Consider the following 19,171-nt stretch of genomic DNA (forward strand, 5'->3'; position numbering starts at 1 on the left):
CCTCATCTCAGTAAATGGCCACCCCATTCTTCAGTTTCTCAGCACAGACAAAAAAAATAAAAACCTTGGCGGCGTCCCTGACTCTTCCCCCTTCCTTACACCCATATCAAATCTATCAGCAAATCAGGTCAGCTTAACCTTCAAAATACATCCAAGTCAATATATATCCAAAATTCATCTAACCTCCCTAATTCAAACCACCATGATCTCTCATACAGGGCAAAAGTCTCTGTGATGACCATGAGAATGGGACTCTCAGATCTTCACATGTGGGGAGCTTAATTGACCAGCAGTCCTTGCGCTCTGAAATCCACTACCAGGTTAAAGCAAAGCTGCACTTCCCAAAGGAAATGACTACACAAGGACTTCCCAAGGGAAATGACTACACAAAGAAGAGACACTGAAGAAGTACAAGACTCCTCTGGTGGTGCCTTTGCCTCAAGCCGTCCCACTGGCCTTTCTTAGAATGGTATTGCAATCTAAGACTCTTCTATCAAACCTTCCTTCCCTCCCTCTGCCCTTCACCAGGGTTGACCTACATGGCAGTCTGAGGGCTCTCCCAGCCTACTCTGGCACCCTCCCCATTTCCCTGCACAGGTTTCACTTAATAAATCTCCTGGACATCTAATCCTATCTTGCTTCTCAGAGGACCCAGACTAACACGGCCTCCTAATTGGTCTGCCTGCTTCCACAGTTATGCTCCTTAGAGTCTCTTCACCCAGCAACCAGAAGCCATCATTTTGAAACTCAAGTTAAAGTCAAACTCCTTACCAAGTTCATGTATGCCCTACGTGATATGGCTCCTGCTTCCCCATAGATCTCATCTCCTCTTTGCTGATTCTGCTACGGCCACACGGGCCTCCTAGCTGTTTCTCTACCCACTAAAACCAGAAAACCAGTTGCCACTGAATCAATTTTAACTCATGGGTGACCCCATGGGGGTCAGAGTAGAGCTCTGCTTCATAGGATTTTCAATGGTTGATTTTTCAGAAGTAGATCACCAGGCCTTTCTTGCAAGGTACCTCTGAGTGAATCACCTAACCATACTTTGGTTAGCAGCCAAGTGCAATTAACCATTTGCACTACCCAGGGCCTCTGTTTCTTGACTCATTAGGCATGGTTTATTGCCTTTGCACTTGTCTTTCCCTCTCTCTGGAATGCCTTCCCCCAGGTATCTGCATGCCTTGATCCCTCTCCTCATTCGGGCCTGGCATTCTCTATCCTCTTATCCTGCTTTAGTTTTTCTTCATAGCACTTATCACATATGCTATATCCTATATCTATTTTGTTTACCAACTCTCTTCCCCCTCTACAACACAAGTGCCATGAAAACAGAAACCCTATGTTTCATTCACTCCTGTATCCCCAATACCTATAAAAGTACCTGGCACATAAGTACTTGATAAATTTTGTTGAATGAATGAATGAATTCTTACTAAAAAAAAAAAAATTCATAAGGTTATATAAAATCAAAGGAATTGACGAGTGTAAATCAGATTAGGAATCTCTGAGCTTTCTGAAGGATGAGGACACAGCCTGGAACATTAGTACTGTCAGCAATTGAGGGCATATATTTTTGTTTGTTTTCTTATTTACTTCTGATTATAAAAAACAATGTTGAGTTTTTATAAAACAAAATTCAAACCATACACTCATCTATTTAATATAAAATATGAATTGGAATTTTATCTCAAGCAGGCTCAACCCACACATACTTACCTGGATTATAATCGGGAAAGTGCTAAAATGTCAAGGAAATGAAAATTGTCTTTCATGATTCTCAGGAGAATGAGTGAATTGGGAAATAGATGGTAAGTCTATTTTTTTCCAAGCACGGTGAGAATAAAAATATAGGAAAATATTTAAGAATCTCCTTAATACCAGGAATATACAACAGCAAATTAACTTGTTGACTCTAAACACCCATTGCCATCTAGTCAATTCTGACTCATAGCAACCCTGTAGGACAGAGTAGAGCCACCCCATACAGTTTCCAAGGAGCACTGGTGGATTTGAACTGCTGATCTTTCGATTAGCAGCCGAGCTCTTAACCACTGTGCCACCAGGGCTCGTAATGACTCTAATGAGGAATAACTGGAAATATACCTGCATTTTTGTGAGTTAATGAGTGCAAAACCTTTAGTACGCTTGAGATCAATTAAAAAAAACAAAAAAAGTTCTCGTGAAACCCAAGCTTACCCTCCTACTTTTCTTAAGGAAGAAAAAAAAAATTTTAATTTTATTTTTATTATTGTATATAATCACATTTTAAAAAACTGAGACACAAGTAGTAAGTCAAAAGGTCACACAAAATTTGTCTGACCTAATAGTCATGTGCATACAAATGGCAGTACCATGGCATGGAAGTGGACGTCCACAAAATGGCTTTTTGGCAATCTGCCCTTCTCTGAATGCTAGGTTGACAGGCAGCAGGCAGAAAAGCAGACGCTAGATTCTGTTCCTGATCCACTGCACAGCAAGGTCAAAATTGTATTGAAATATTTAAATAATATTACTAATACCAGGTACACTATGCCATTCGTGTCAAGTGGTTAAAAGAAGCCATGTAGAAATTACATTTCTGGCTTTACCATGAAGGTGTTCCACAAACCTGAATTAATCTTCCCAATTCTTCCAGAAATTGTGGCAAAAAGATGTAAGTACGCTCTGGAAATGCTTATGCTTTACTATATGGTGGCGACAGAAATTATTTACCTTATTTGAATCTCGTTCTGCTTTTTATGGGGAAGAATGTCCAGTTTTTATTTTATTCTGTCTATGAAGAAGCAGAACATGATCCAGTAAAATATTTTAGATAGCTGCTAACACACCCTAAGTGCATTTGCGTCTAGTACAAAAGAAGTCCAAGATATATTAGAACACGGTATGATCTAACAGAACACCGAATTGAGAGTCAGAAGATGTGTGTTCTTACCCTAAATCACTCACTAACTAGCTTTGTGACTCTGGGTAAGTTACAAAAGCTCTGTGTTAATTATCTGTTGCTACTTAACAAACTAGCCCAAATTTAGAGGCTTAAGGTAGCAAACATTTAGTATCTCACAGTTTCTGTAGGTTAAAAACTCAGAAGTAGCTTAACTGTGTGGTTCTGGCTCAGGGCCTCTCATGAGTTTTCAATCAATATGTCATCCAGAGCTGCAGTCACCTGAAGGCTTGACTGAGGCTGGAGGGTTTGCTTCTGAGCTTACTCCTGTGGCTATTGGTAGGAGGCTTTGGTTCCTCACTGTCTTAGTTATCTAATGCTGCTATAACAGAAATACCACAACTGGATGTCTTTAACAAATGGAAATTTATTGTCTCACAGTGTAGGAGGCTAGAAGTCCGAATTCAGGGTGCCAGGTTCAGGGGAAGGCTTTCTCTCTCTGTCTGCTCTGAGGGAAGGCCCTTGTTGTCAATCTTTCCCTGGTCTAGGAGCTTCTCAGTGCAGGGACCCTGGGTCCAAAGGATGTGCTATGCTCTGGTTTTACTTGCTTGGTGGTATGAAGTCCCCCTGTCTCTCTGCTTGCTTCTCTCTTTTATATCTCAAAAGAGATCGACTCAAGATACAACTTAATATTGGACTGGACAATGGGTTGGAGAGGGACGCTGGTGAAGAGTGAGCTTCTTGGATCAGGTGGACACTTGAGACTATGTTGGCATCTCGTGGCTGGAGGGGAGATGAGAGGATAGAGGGGATTAGAAGCTGGCGAAATGGACACGAAAAGAGAGAGTGAAGGGAGAGAGCGGGCTGTCTCATTAGGGGGAGAGTAATTGAGAGTATGTAGCAAGGTGTATATGAGTTTTTATGTGAGAGACTGACTTGATTTGTAAACTTTCACTTAAAGCACAATAAAAATTATTTTTAAAAAAAGAAGATACAACCTAATCTTGTAGATTATGTCATGCCTCATTAACATAACTGCCTCTAATCCTCCCTCAGTAACATCACAGAGGCAGGAATTACAACACAGGAAAATCACATCAGATGACAAAATGGTGGACAATCACACAATACTGGAAATCATGGTCTAGCCAAGTTGACACACATTTTTGGGGAGCATAATTCAGTCCGTAACACTCATCATGTGGACCTCTTCATAGGGACACCTACAAGTTGGTAGATCGCATCCCCCCAAAGCAAGTAATCCAAGATCGAGAGAGCGACCAAGACAGAAGCTGCGATATCCTTATGACTTGTCCTTAGAAGAACCTACCATGCCTTCTGTTGTATTCTATTGGTCACACAGACCGACCCTGGTACATTGTGGGAGGGAACTACACAAATGTTTGAACACCATTCTCTCTGGGTCTCTTCTGTTAAAGCTAGGATATTGATTGAGAAGGAATGAGACATTGAAATTTGAGCTGTGGACGTATGGGTAGATTCCAGTGAAGCTGGGAACCCCGCACCCCTAAATTCTACTAAGGCTTCTTGGCCAGTAGAAGCAGCCTTTCCACCACTGTGTAAGGAGGTTAGTCTCTTCTTGCCTGAAGAATCTGTAATGGCCTCGTCTGAGACAGTTGGCTTGCAAAAGATTGCTGATCTTCCTCAAGACCTACTCCCACCACTTCTCCTTATGTCTATACTTAAACCTGGACTGAAGACCTGGAAGACTCTAGAGGGGGAGATATGAAGTATGACCTATGAGGAATTGATTGACACCAGAAGAATTGCATGATTTTGCCAATTTATATATACAGAAACCTAGGGATTATGTGTGGGAATATTTCTTAAGGATCTTTCCTATATCCCATTGGATTGAGCAAAACATTTTGTATTGATTTTGAAAGTTACAATTTGTATTTTTATTCTTCTGTGGTTACGCAGAATTAAACACTATATTTTCCAACTTTCTTACACTAGGTGCAGTTATATGAGTAAGTTCTGGCCAATGAAGTGTAAGCAGAAGTGTTGTGCAAATATTTCATGAAGGAATTTTTTAAAAGAGGGGCGACCCCTCTTCCCCTTGCTTCCACCTGCTACTTCCCTAGAATGAAAATTTGGTGGCTGGAGCTGCATGAAGTGATCTTGAGGATGGCAGTGCTGGATGGCAGAGCACAAAGATTAGAGCATGGCTCCATGATGACCCCATGAACATGAAACCACTGTACTAGTCCTGCCTGTCTACCAGGCAAACTTCTTTTACTTGAAAGAAAGAAACTTCTTTAAGCCATTATTATTTGGAGTTTTTCTGTTCTGTGCAGCTGGATCAAATTCCTAATCATTTCCAGGAATTGCTCCCTTTATTGTAATTTCCCAGCCAAGAGGGTAGCAGAGTACCTCCCCTAGCCTTTACTCAATGTGGGGCACCTGGTCTTCCCCTCTAGGTTTGTTCCACTCCAACTCAACACACATGAGTGTAAGGAGTTTATTTGGAATCCCAGGAAGTGAAGAAGTGGGGAGAATGAAAGGAAAGGAGGAAAAGCATAAGAGGGCTACTGAGGTCACCACTGTGGTCAATGGAGACTCTATCCCTCTGGGACCTCCTGAGAAGTGTTCAGAACACTTCCAGAATTGCTTCCCAGAATTGTCCACCTAGGAGACAAAACACTGGATTATTTATCCACCAAATTCCATCCACATTGACTGAGAGTTGCCCCCAGTGGTGTTAACCCCATACCACTTTTGAGAGGAGCAGGCTCCCTTGCAACAGAGAATTTCCTGGCGCAGAAACCTAAAAGAGGGTGGCATGGGACTGAGGTGAGGTACTGTCACAACGGGGGAAGTCTGAGCTTGAACGGAATTGCCCACTGCAACTGCAGTTGAAATCACAAGTGGGCTAAGACCACGGGTGGGTTATCTAATAGATGTGGTGATACCTATGTGAAATCATTCACTACAGATTACTAAGTAAGCACAAGAAGGTCCTTGCTTACCTTGCTTCCTGGGTCATTTGCCCTGTCAGGGATTATAGATTTGAAAAGAGGCTTTGATTCTGTAGATAGGTGCTATGAGGTTGTTGAGAGAGATAGAAGCAGAATCTTTGATGTGGTGAAAAAATGTGAAATCATTCACTACACATGATCTGGTAAGCAAGGTAAGCACTGTGCTTGCTTGCCTTGCCTACTGGATAATCTACCCCTGGATAAGACAATGTGACAGAGGACACCAGGGGTATCTGCTATGCCCTCCAAGGAATCTTCATAGTTTCCATATAAGGTTCTGAAATCCATCAGCTTCCCTCTTGCTTCTGTGGCAGCTGTAGAGTTGAGTTCAGGAGAGGAAGCCTACTGCTTATGCTAATTCTTCATCTTCTTGAACCAGCCTTCCAGTTTTAAAACTCATTTCTCCCTGAATTCTTCACAATATGCTTTCCTGTCTCTATGATTGCTCTTTTTCAATAAGCTCCTCTTTCACCTCCCATTCCTTAAATATAAGGGGTCCTTAATTTTTAAGGTTATATCCACTGTGTCTTTTGTCTTTGACTATACCTTCTGCTCCCCACACATCAGTTTGTCGTACTATGGGGGCTTGCGTGTTGTGATGCTGGAAGCTATGCCACTGGTATTCAAATACCAGCAGGGTCACCCATGGTGGACAGGTTTTGGCTGGGCTTCCAAACTAAAACTGACTAGGAAAAAGGACCCAGTGGTCTGCTGCTGAAAAGAATTACACAGTGAAAACCTACAAATACCGGCAGAACATTGTCTGATACAGTTCAGGAAGATGAGCCCCTTAGGTTGGAAGGACTCAAAATATGACTGGGGAAGAGCTGCCTCCTCAAAGTAGAGTTGACCTTAATGACATGGATGGGGTCGAGCTTTCAGGACCTTCATTTGCTGATGTGGCACAACTTGAAATGAGAAGAAACGGCTGCAAAACATCCATTAATAATCAGAACCTGGAATGTACAAAGTATGAATCTAGGAAAATTGGAAATCATCAAAAATGAAATGGAAGGCATAAACATTGATATCCAAGGCATTAGTGAGCTGAAATGGACTGATATTGGCCATTTTGAATCAGACAATCATACGGTCTACTATGTTGGGAATGACAACTTGGAGAGGAATGGCATTGCATTCATGGTCAAAAAGAACATTTCAAGATCTATCTTGAAGTACAACACTGTTAGTCACAGGATAATATCCATACACCTGCAAGGAAGACTGGTTAATACAACCATTATTCAAATTTACACACCAACCACTAAGGCCAAAGATGAAGAAAGTGAAGATTTTTACCAATTCTGCAGTCTGAAATTGATCAAACGTGCAATCAGGGTGCGTTGATAATTACTGGTGATTGGATGCAAAAGTTGGAAACAAAGAAGGATCAGTAGTTGGAAAATATGGCCTTGGTGATACAAATGATGCCAGAGATTGCATGATAGAATTTTGCAGGACCAATGATATTCATTGCAAATACCTTTTTTCAGCAACATAAACAGGCAACTATGCATGTAGACCTCACCAAATGGAAAACACAGGAATCGAATTGACTACATCTGTGGAAAAAGATGTAGTGGAAAAAGATGATGGATGGTTTAATATCATCAGTCAGAACAAGATCAGGGGTCAACTGCGGAACAGACCACCAATTGCTCATATGCAAGTTCAAGCTGGAACTGAAGAAGAGTAGAACAAGTCCACAAGAGCCAAAGAATGACCTTGAGTATATCCCATCTGAATTTAGAGACAATCTCAAGAAGAGATTTGATGCATTGAACACTAATGACCAGAGACCAGACAAGTTGTGGAATGACATCAAGGACATCATACATGAAGAAAGCAAGAGGTCTTTAAAAAGACAGGAAAGAAAGGAAAGACCAAAATGAATGTCAGAAGAGACTGTGAAACTTGTTCTTGAACGTCGAGTAGCTAAAGCAAACAGAAGAAATAATGAAGTAAAAGACCTAAACGGAAGATTTCAAAGGGCAGCTCGAGAAGACAAAGTATTACAATGAAATCTGCAAAGACCAGGAGATAGAAAACCAAAAAGAAAGAATACACCTGGCATTTCTGATGCTGAAAGAACTGGAAAAAAAAATTTAGGCCCCAAGTTGCGATATCAAAGGATTCTATGGGGAAAATATTAAACAACGCAGCAAGCATCAAAAGATGGAAGGAATACACAGAGTCACTATACCAAAGGGAATTGGAGGACATTCAACAATTTCAGAAGATACCACATGATCAGGAACCGATGGTACTGAAGGAAGAGTTTTAAGCTGCACTGAAGGCATTGGCCAAAACCAAGGCTCCAGGAATCGACGGAATAACAATTGAGATGCATCAACAAACAGATGCAGCACTGGAAGTGCTCACTCATCCATGCCAAGAAATTTGGAAGACAGTTACCTGGCCAACTGACTGGAAGAAATTCATATTTATGCCTATTCCAAAGAAAGGTGATCCAAACTAATTCAGAAATTATTGAACAATCATTAATATCACACATAAGTAAAATTTTGCAAAGATCATTCAAAAGCAGCTGCAGCAGTATATCAACAGAGAACTGCCAGAAATTCAAGCCAGATTCAGAAGAGGACAAATAACCAGGGATAGCATTGCTGGTGTCAGGTGAATCCTGGCTGAAAGTAGAGAATACCAGAAAGATGTTTACCTGTGTTTTATTGACTACGCAAAGGCATACGACTATGTGGATCATAACAAATTATGGACAACATTGTGAAGAATGGGAATTCCAGAACACTTAATTGTGCTCATGAGGAGCCTGTAAATAAATCAGGTGGCAGTCTTTGCAACAGAACAATGGGATACTGCAAGGTTTAAAGGCAGAAAAGGTGTGCATCAGGGTTGTATCACTTTGCCATACTTATTCCATCTGTATGCTAAGCAACTAATCCGAGAAACTGAACTACATGAAGAAGAACAGGGCATCAGAATTGGAGGGAGACGCATTAACAACCTGTGTTATGCAGATGACACAACCTTGCTTGCTAAAAGTGAAGAAGACATGAAGTACTTACTGATGAAGATCAAAGACCACAGCCTTCAGTATGAATTACACCTCAACGTAAGGAAAACAAAAATCCTCACAACTGGACCAATAAGTTACATCATGATAAATGCAGAAAAGACAGAAGTTGTCAAGGATTTCATTTTACTTGGATCTACAATCAACACCCATGGAAGCAGCAGTCAAGAAATCAAAACACATTGGTCAAATCTGCTGCAAAAGACCTCTTTAAAGTGTTGAAAAGCAAAGATGTCCCCTTGAAGACTAAGGTGTGTCTGACCCAAGCTATGGTGTTTTCAATTGCCTCATATGCATGCGAAAGCTGGACAATGAATAAGGAAGACCTAAGAAAAATTGATGACTTTGAATTGTGGTGTTGGCAAAGAATACTGAATGTACCATGGACTGCCAAAAGAATGAACAGATCTGTCTTGGAAGAAGCACAACCAGAATGCTCCTTAGAAGCAAGAATGGCGAGTCTACATCTCACATACTTTATCAGGAGGGATCAGTTCCTGGAGAAGGACATCATGCTTGGTAAATTAGAAAGTCAGTGAAAAAGAGGAAGACCCTCAGTGAGATGGACTGACACAGTGACTCCAATAATGGGCTTAATTATAACAATTGTGAGGACAGTGCAGGACTGGGCAGTGTTTCATTCTGTTGTACACAGGGTTGCTACGAGTCAGAACTAACTCAACAGCACCTACCAACAACAACATACCATCTATGATCATTAAGATTGTGTGTTAACTTGGCTGGGCTATGATTCTCAGTGGTCTAGCAGTTATGATGTAGCCTGGCAGTCATATAATGATGTAATGACCTCCATGATGAGACCTGATATAATGTGATCACCTCCATGATGGGATTTGCCGTGAGTAGCCAATCAGCTGAAAGGGAGTTTCCTTGGGGGTGTGGTCTGTATCCAATATAGGTGGAGTTTCCAGCAAGGCTTTTGGGCTCTTGCTAGCTCTGGGTCTTGTTAGCTGGCTCCTGTTTATCTGACCTCCAGTTCTTGGGACTTGAGTGAGCCAGTGCCCACCAGCTTACCTGCCAATCTTGGGATTTGTTGGCCTCTGCAGCTTTTGAGCCAGAGACCTGCCGTCTGACCTGCTGATCTTGGCTTCACCAGTTCCTGCAGCTATGTGAGTCAGGAGAAGCTTCCAGCCCATACAATTACATACGTAGAGACAGAGAAACGCTTCACTAGTTTTGCTTCTCTAGAAAACCCAGCCTAAGATACCATCTCAGCGAAGTAGCTCATTTATTCCTGTATCTTCAATTACCATCCTTAAGAAATGACTCTTAAATCTTTATTTCCAGCCCAGATCTCTCCTCTGATTTTTTAATCCAAATTTGTTGCCGCATGCTACATATTTCCACATAGCTGTCACATACAGGTCATCAAACCTATTTTAAAAACTGATCTCATTAACCATAAGGGCGGCACAACATGAAAAATGTAATCATGTCATTGACTTGTAAATGTGGAAGTTGTATTTGCAAATATTTTGATGTGTATATTTTTTACCACAATAAAAAAAATTACATTTTTAAAAATTTCATTATCTTTCTACACCTCCATATTGCCTATCTCAATCAATGGCATCTTCACCTAAATGCATCCAAACTAGAAACTTCAGCAACATCTTTGACTTCTCCTTTTCTCTCCTTATATTAATCACTTGCCAGATTTGTTTGATCTTACTTCATCTTTCAAGTCCGTTATCTCCTCGGTTATTGGCCATTACAATCTCTTGTCTGAACACTTACAAAAGCATAAAAAAATGGTTTTCTGTCTCTAGTTTCTTCCTTTCCCAAGCAAGCTCTGGGTATCTCAGTTACACTGGGATACAGTTTAGTCAAGAGGTTTTACAAGGTTTTTTATGTAAAAGAGCAGGCCCCCGTCCTTCCCCTCAAACTCCCAATTTCCTGTTCCACAGAGGCAACCTCTTTTAACACTTTGAGTGGACTATGATTATTTACTTCTTTACCTATATATGCTTATAATGTCTCTTCATCATACTTCTGTTTTAAGCATTAGCTATTGTTTCCCTACTATGGGTAATGAGGATCTAACTTTCTTTCACACATACATACACGCACACATTATATTCATCCTCTCATCTTCCCAATACAGCAACACCATAATTTTCATTAGATCAATACTCAGTGTTTACATTATCATTATGTAAATACTATTTAGAGCTAAGCCATAAAATATACTGTGATTATCTGTTCATACAGAACACTTTATTTTTCCTGATGTTAATAAAGATCTAGCTTTTTTTCCCTTTGTATTTATCACTAACATCAAACACTTCTCCCATTTTGTAAATCTGCTCAAATACATAAGATATTCTAGCTATCATTTTTATCTTCTTGAGGAACTCTCTCATGAAGCCTTCTTACCTGCTCCAATCTGGACTGGTTGGTTATCTGCCCAGCTTGATGCATGGCTGTCATCCTGGAAATCTGCTTCACCATTATCCTGGGAGTTTACCTCTCTCTTGTCCTGGGCTCTGTTACCCAGTTCCTTTGTCTTTCTCTTCCTTAGTTTACTCCATGAGTTCTGCTGAAGCACATCCTCTAATAGCTTCCTCAGAAAGGGTGCAAGGCAGGAAATTTTTTAACACCTTGCACATCTAAAATGACTTATTTTATCCACATGCTTGGTTGACAGTTTGTCTTCAAACAGAATTCTAGGTTGGAAATAATTTTACCTCAAAATTTTGAAACCATTGCCTCATTGCCTTCTTGAATTTTGTTGTTGTTGAAAAGTATAACGCTATAGTAGTTCATGATTTTTTGTACAAACTTTTTTTTTCTCACGTTAGAAGTTGTGTAAGATCTTTCTTTGGATCCAGTGTTCTAAAATTTTACAATACTGTCTGCTAGCAACGGTCTATTTTCATTCATTGTTATTAGCATTTAATGGACCCTCTCAGTGTGGAAGCTCATGTCTTTCAGGACTGGAAAATTATTTTGAAATTAATTGAATTATCAGTTTAATAACTTCCTCCCTCTAACTTCTCTAATTATTCAAATGTTGAATCCACTTATTTTTTTTCTTCTGTTTTTCATCTCTTTGACATTTTTGCTCTACTCTTGGGAAATTTCAAGTTTATCTTCCATCATTTTACTGTTGTTGTTTTTGTTTTCACATTTTTTTATTTCTAAGAGTTCCTTTTTGTTGTCTAAATGCTACTTTTTAAAAGCATCATTCCGTTCTTGTTTTATGAATGCAATATCCTCTTTTATCTCTCTGGGAATACTAATGGCTTTTTTTTTTTTTTTAATTTTCTTCCCCATGTTCCCCCATGTGTTCAACGCAAGCAACTTTGCCTCTTCCAAATTTATTTTTTGTCCTGTTTGTTTCTTTAGTTCTGTATCGTTAATGTTAGAAGCTTTCCTCTAGTTTTTGATGGTCCCAGGCTGTCTGATGATATTTGAGAGGTGCACGAAAAAACTAATTGGAAGCTCTGAACATGTGAACACAACTTGTCGACTGGGGACTGCGTTATAGAATCATCTGGGTTTTTGCTGTTGGTATCTTTATGCATTTTCTCCTGGACTAGTCAGATTCTCCAGGGAAGACCTTTCCAAGCTCCTGCCCGGAAGGATCAGCTTGATGCCTGTATTCTGAGAGACAAGAAGAAGATAAGGGCTGGGGAGTTGTGTCTCAACATTCACAATGTTTACTTTCTCTTCTTCACCTTCCTCTTTACAATGTTTACTTTTCTTTCTTCTTTTCCTCCTCTCCTCCCTCTCCTCCTTCCCTCCTGCTCCTCCTCCGTATACAATCCTCACCCTTTTCAAGAAATAAACCTCTAATCTCATACCTCAGTGGGAAAGGAATGGTCAGCCAACCTTGTGGCCTGGGAGTTCTAAACAAATCTTCATTCCAACCTGCTATTTTCAGTCTCATTTTTATCTCCACTTCCAGAAGTACCAATGCCACTAATTCCTGAGCTGTTGGGAGGTTCTAGGATGTGTTAATACACCACTTGGTTCATAGTTTTCTACAGTGCTATCTTAGGATTCAACTCCCTTAGGCCAGCCATATCAGTTATCTCTTACCCATCTACTTTTCAATTTTCCAAAATTTGTTGGCATATCTCCTCTCCTAATTTGTTTGTCCTTTTGGGTTTATCATTCAAAAATCCCTTTACTGTCATTTTACTGGGGTTTGGGGAGGGAATGTTGCTAAATTCATGCAATAAATTCACATCTTAAACAGAAGTCTGCAATCTTTGGAGGTAGGTAATATCTAATTCTATTTCCTCTTTCTATCTCTTTTCTCAATTCCAGTCCAACTAGATTTCAGTTTAGTGAGTTTTCTGCATCCTTGTGATGAAACTTCATTTCAGAAAAGAATTTAACAAATCCATTCACCCTGAAGTATAAGGAATGATAGAGTTTAATATGTTATCTCTCTCAAGAGTAGTTTAATGTTAGCAGGGACTAAATTTCTTATTTGAATTAAGCCAGTGGAATAAAATTTAATTGAGAAATTTTAGGGACCAATACTTCAGTGTTTTGGAGGCTTTGCTGTTACCTGCCAGCCACTTGGCCCCAATTCCTGGCGACTCTGACTCCTGGCAACCCCATGATCAATGGAACAAAGGCTGCCCAGTCTTGGGCCATCCTGGTAATCGGCTGGGGACTGGACCCTTGTGATGCATAGAGTTCTGTTCTGCCACAGAACCACCAATGCCTGTTTTGGAGGCTAGGGGAAACCTTTCTCGTGCTTTCTCAAATCACACTATGTCTAGGTAGCTCCCACTCTGCCCGTGGATAAAGCCGGTGATAAGTGTCATTACAGGTATTCTTGGATGAAAATAAGAAATAGGAATATCTGCTGTGTTACAACTCTGTCCAACTTCTATGTCTTGGAACCTAGATATCAGACAGATAAGTCATCATCATAAATATTGATACTGATTTAGAGTACAAATATATTTTGTTGAGTATATAAGTATACAAAGACAAGCATCATCAAATGCAAACAACTCAAAGTAAGCCTGTCTTAAACAGATCTCCTCATATGATTAGTGGTTGTTGGGCATTATGAATATACAAAATGCCATATAAAATGCATGACAATTAGCCAGGAAAATAATTATAGTTAATAATATGTCTAGCCATTTTAAATGGTGTGAATAATAATGATAAGCATTCTGTGGTCTTGGTTGAAGCAGATACAGTTAGCCAGGATTTGGTAAGGAGTGTGTTGCAGTCTGCAGCAAACAACAGAGGATGCCTCCAGCATTCTGGGAGCTAATGCACAGAAAATTAAGCTCATTGAACACAGGGGGAGATAGAAGTAACAAAAATAGGGGGGAAAAGAAGACAAGTCTAGCTAAAATCTCCTCAAATCTTGACTTCTGGTCCATATTTTGTTGAATACCACTACTACAACACTAATAACGATAATCGTGAATGTGTCTGTATCTCTTACTAGGAACTGGACACTGTTACTGTTTTAATTGATTCCCATAACAACTTCATGAGGTAGATAGCTACTACTATCTCCATTTTACAGGTGAGGGAAATAAAGCACAAAGAGATTAAATAACTTGCCCAAGGTAAGTGGCAGGGCTGGGAAGTCTAGGATACACAGCTCCAGATCCTGGGCTCTTAACATCACTCCCTATCCCTGGGGCCTTTTGTCTATTTTTTGTTCAACTAATTCAATTACAAATAAACATTTTCCCAGCTGGTTATGCAGACACTTACTCTCTGGCCCTGGCCATCTTACCAAGAACTTAATGGTTCTTTTGATAAACAACTACAAATCCAATACCAGCAAAAAACAAAGTCCAAGTTCTCCAGAATATAAACATTTTTGTAATCTGTATCAAACCCAACCTAAAATTTACCGGCCCAAATTGTGTATCTTCAAGGCTTGACTAACATATATTGTCGCAGAGTATTTTAGGAAGCCTCCATCCAAGTGCTTACGTCATTGCGCCACTTAGCTGTCCTATGCCTTTAGTAGAATCCCGATTCTTTCCCTCACTAATGTTTTCCAGTGTTATTTGATAAACTGAATGCAGGAGTCTCTGTAAGACAGGGAGCAAAGGCCCTGAGATTGGAGGGTACCTATCTGAGAAATAGCGAAGAGACTGCTGTGGTTAGAAGAGAAACAAGTAAAAGAGAAATAGACTATACTATCAGGGAGGTAGCACTGGGTTTTGGGTATCAGGGAGGTAAGAGGAGGTTGAGTGTGGAACCTAGAGACTTAATAAGACAGAAAACAGACGGGCCCCCAAATCTGCAAACAAAGCAACAAGAAATAGGCCAGGGCCCAGAAACAAAGCCATTCCCCAGAACAATGGGGCAGGGTATCTAAAAATAGCCCTCAAACTTCTTTAAAGTTGCCTGTCAGAAGCAGCTGGAGAAAACCAGGCCCAGGGACATGTGCAGAACATTCCCCTGTGACCACTGTGTGACCTTCCACCAGGGCAGTGAGGGGCTACAGCCCCAGCCAGGGAATCAAACCGGAAGAACAGGAGACTATGCAGGTGCCACACCTCCTAAAAAGTCCTGCTATGAATCCCAGAGGCCTCCAGGACAGGAGCCATCTTGGAAAGCTGCTCAATAAACCTGAATCTTCCCCCCACCCCCAGGAACTTTTAAAATCTTGGGCCTATCTTTTGTTCTGTGAGATGGGGGTATGCCTTGCGCTAGGCCTGTTCAATAAAGCTTTGCTTGTGTGGAAAACTACCTGCCTTCCCTGATCATTCTTGACCAATGAGAGGCAAGAACCTTAACACCTGGGTGAGGCAGATGGTTACACGCTTAGCTGCTAACCAAAAAGTTGGCAGTCCACCCAGGGGCACCTTGGAAGAAAGGTCTCCCGAAGCAAAAGGTTGGGGGTGGGGTGGGATAAGGTGGGGTGGAGGAGATCAGCCACTGAAAACTCTGTAGAGCTTAACTCTAGTTACACTGAGTCGGAACCAACTCCACAGCAACTGTTCTTTTAAATATATGTGCTGAAGGCATCGCACTTACCTAGCAAACATATAACAAATTATTGTTCTGAGTTATTTAACTGAACCATCTTACCATGTGTTCGATTGGGACTTCCTGTTTTAATGCTGAGTAATAATATTTTTAGAGTTAGTAAAGTCACTTTTAGTTTGTTCTTTTTTCTTACCAGACTTCCAAGTCTGTCCTTAATTTTCTCTGAATATTAGATACACACATGGGTATGTTCCCCTACAAAATCAGCATACTGCTTCCACTGGAGAAATGGAACTGTGTGAGAATGACTGAATCTTCCACGTGTAAGAAAGGCGGTATCTGCGGAGCCCGGCTCCCGCCCCAGGCTGGCCGCCGCCTCTGCCCGCCGCGTCCCGCCCCCGCCGCGTCCCGCCGCCCTGCCGCGGGGCAGGCCAAGCCGAGGCCTCCCCGGGCCGCGGCGGCGCCCCCTGCAGGCCGCGGCAGGCAAGCGGGCGGAAGGAACCCGCGCCGGGCTGCCACCGTGTCCCAGCCGGAGCCGGAGCCGGAGCCGCAGCCGCAGCCCGAGCCGCAGCCGGAGCTTCGCGGAGCCCGAGTCGGCGCCAAGCGCCTTCCCCGCCGCCTGCCGCGTCGCAGCGCCCGCGGAGCCGCCGCGCCGCCCGGACACACCTGAAGCGGCCGGGCCGGGCCCTGCCTCGGCCCTCTGCTCGTCCTCCCGTCCCCGCACCGGCCTTCACTCTGGAGCGGCCCCGGCAGCCGCAGCAGGGGCGGCGGCGGCGGATCGAGGAGCTCTCCAGGACGTCCCGGGAGCGGCTGCTGCAGTCCCGGGACAGGATGTTCTCTAAGTTCACCTCCATCCTGCAGCACGCCGTGGAGGCGGTAAGGCCGCGGGCTGCGGGCGCACGCCAGGCCGGGGATGGCGGCGGCCTACGCTCCCTGCCGGCCCCGGGCAGAGCCGGCGGCCTTGGCCCTGGGCGGCCCCGGCCCGGCGGACGGGCGAGGCCCCGGGCGGACGCGGCGAGGCCGTTGGGGTCGCCGGGGCCTTGACCTGGCTCTGAGCAGGCCCCCGCCTTTCCTCTCTGCCCGGGCCGGCGTGGGTTCCTTTCCTCCGGGAGCGGGTGGGCGGGGGTGCCCGGGGATGACCGGCCCTCCCGGCCCTGGGGTCGGTGGGCGACTGGCTTCTCCAGCCCTGCACCTGGCAGGGCCGCGGGGCGCTGCCCCCGGCCCCCTGACCGTTAACCTCCTCCGGAAAAAAAGTGGCCAGCACTGAGCAAGACAAAAGAAACGACCAGACACTGCTTGGGGTTGGGTTTTGTTGTTGTTGTTGTTTTGGGGGACAGGGGTGATCTTGCTGTGGAACGACTCTAGGGAGGAAGCAGTTTACCGTTTCTTAAGTCCGTTTCTTAATCTTTCTAGGCTTTGCCTTTGCAGGCCTTACGGCCCAACTCAGCTGGACTTTATTGATCTGCAGTAGGAGTTTGGAGGGTCGAATGGAGCATGGTGTAGACAGCTTCCAAGGTCTCAGAGCGCAGAGACCATCTGTTTCCTTTCTTGTCCTCTGCCCTCCTGGACAGTCTCCGTTTACCCTGCAGTTGTACTTCCCTTTGAGGGTTTTACACGCAAGCCTAGAGAGACTTTGTCCAAATATCCTAATAGACCACTAATAAAAGAACTAAAAAGAATGTCTTGCTGCAGTTTTAATAGTAATAGTTGCTGTACTTTGGGAGAGTTGCACAGATTAAAAAATACATCCTTAAAAGAAACTATTAACTTTTCCTAACCTTTTAAATGGCGTTCTCTTTCCATGTTCGGATTATGTGGTATAGTACTTTAAGAGCCACTCAACTTTTTTTTTTTTAATAAATTACTGTAGAACAGTTTTTATAGCCAGATAACAAAAGTGGATTTTTTTTTTATTTCAGCAATGAAGTCAGAACTTCAGTACAATTGTTATTTAAATGATCTTAGGAAATGTTTAAAAATAACTTTAGCTCTACTACAAACTCTTGGGAACACAAGTGTATCAAGTCAAAGGCAAGGTTTTCATGAATGGGGAACAAGTATTACACATGAGGGAGATGACAGTTCTAGACTTTAAGGCACAACTTAGTTTCCCTTACTTGCCGATACACAGCAATTAATTTGCAGCTTCTTTATGTTAAAAGAATTTAACTAAGATGTATAAAAAGAATGACATTTACGTTTTGTTATATTCATTCATTTAAATGCCAAGAATCTTTTAATTTTTTAACATTGACTGTAGCTTAATATTGAGATACTCGAGGATAAATCTTTACCTGTCAGGCTGACATTTACGGAAATGGCAAGTACTTAGAAAAAGAAAGATGGCTTTCTGCCCTCCCAGTAAAGGCTCATTTTTGTCCTGAGGCCTGTGTTTTCTGTCCTCATTATCTTTTCATAATTGCATATTGTAAAAATGGCATAGTGGAGGTGTCCTCTTAACTTCTCCCAGGAGAGAGAGAATCATTATCAGCACCAACAGCCCATGGCTGATTTCTGTGAGTCAGAGCTCAGACCTGCCTCCACCCTCCAACCATTCCTCTCAGGGCACTTTCCACTTTTGTGCTGGGCTCCATAATTCCTTGCAATGGCCACACACAACTCACAGACCATACTCACAGTTATGGGGTTTATTAGGAAAGGAACAGGTCACAATCAGGTTCAGGAACATTCAGGATACAGTTCTTCCATCAGCACGGGCACTTCTCAGCTGGGCCCACAGGCACGTTTCTCTCTGACCCTTGGTCTCTGCCTGGAGGGCAAGTGTTACAAAGCTTTATTAGGTCTACCAGTCAGTGCCCTGAGGCACCCCACTCTGCTCTTAAGCCTTGTCCTGAAGGTGTTCAGCCCTGGCTCTTGGGTCCGCAAACTTAGCTCCACCAGGTGCCCAGAGGCAGTCAGCGTTCCCACACCAGGACGCCCACCTTGCTGTCTCCTGCGGGTATCCTTATTCTCTCGTTTCTGCTGCCGCTGTTTCTTGCTGTCTTTGGTGTTACAGCTCTGTCTCCTGGTTTTAGTTTCAGTGTGTGCATCCCAGGTCCAAAGGACCTGCTCTGCTGTTCTTGATGGTGGTCAGATCCCCTCTCTGCTTTGGAATTGGCTCTCTTAAGCCTAGTGGGATGGCAGAACTGACCAGTCTCCTTGTTAGGGTTCCATACACCTTATTTGCATGGTCCCACCCTCCTCACAAATGTGCCATGCACCTTATTTACATTATTAGCAAACTATTCAATCCCCTTGGTGGGCCACAAGCCATCA

The 19,171-nt window shown here is 42.7% G+C and overlaps 1 protein-coding gene across 1 annotated transcript in view; it reads left to right on the plus strand.

Moving 5' to 3' along the window:
• Window positions 1-16,342: 16,342 nt before the first annotated feature.
• The window catches only part of FHIP2A (FHF complex subunit HOOK interacting protein 2A), a 36,405-nt gene continuing 33,576 nt past the window's right edge, over window positions 16,343-19,171 (plus strand). The window contains exon 1 of the mRNA XM_049854683.1: window positions 16,343-16,771. Within this exon, the coding sequence (XP_049710640.1) occupies window positions 16,727-16,771 (45 nt within the window). The 5' untranslated portion in view covers window positions 16,343-16,726. The remainder of the gene's footprint in view (window positions 16,772-19,171) is intronic.

Source organism: Elephas maximus, chromosome 16, assembly GCF_024166365.1.
Source record: "Elephas maximus indicus isolate mEleMax1 chromosome 16, mEleMax1 primary haplotype, whole genome shotgun sequence".
Lineage (NCBI taxonomy): Eukaryota > Metazoa > Chordata > Mammalia > Proboscidea > Elephantidae > Elephas > Elephas maximus.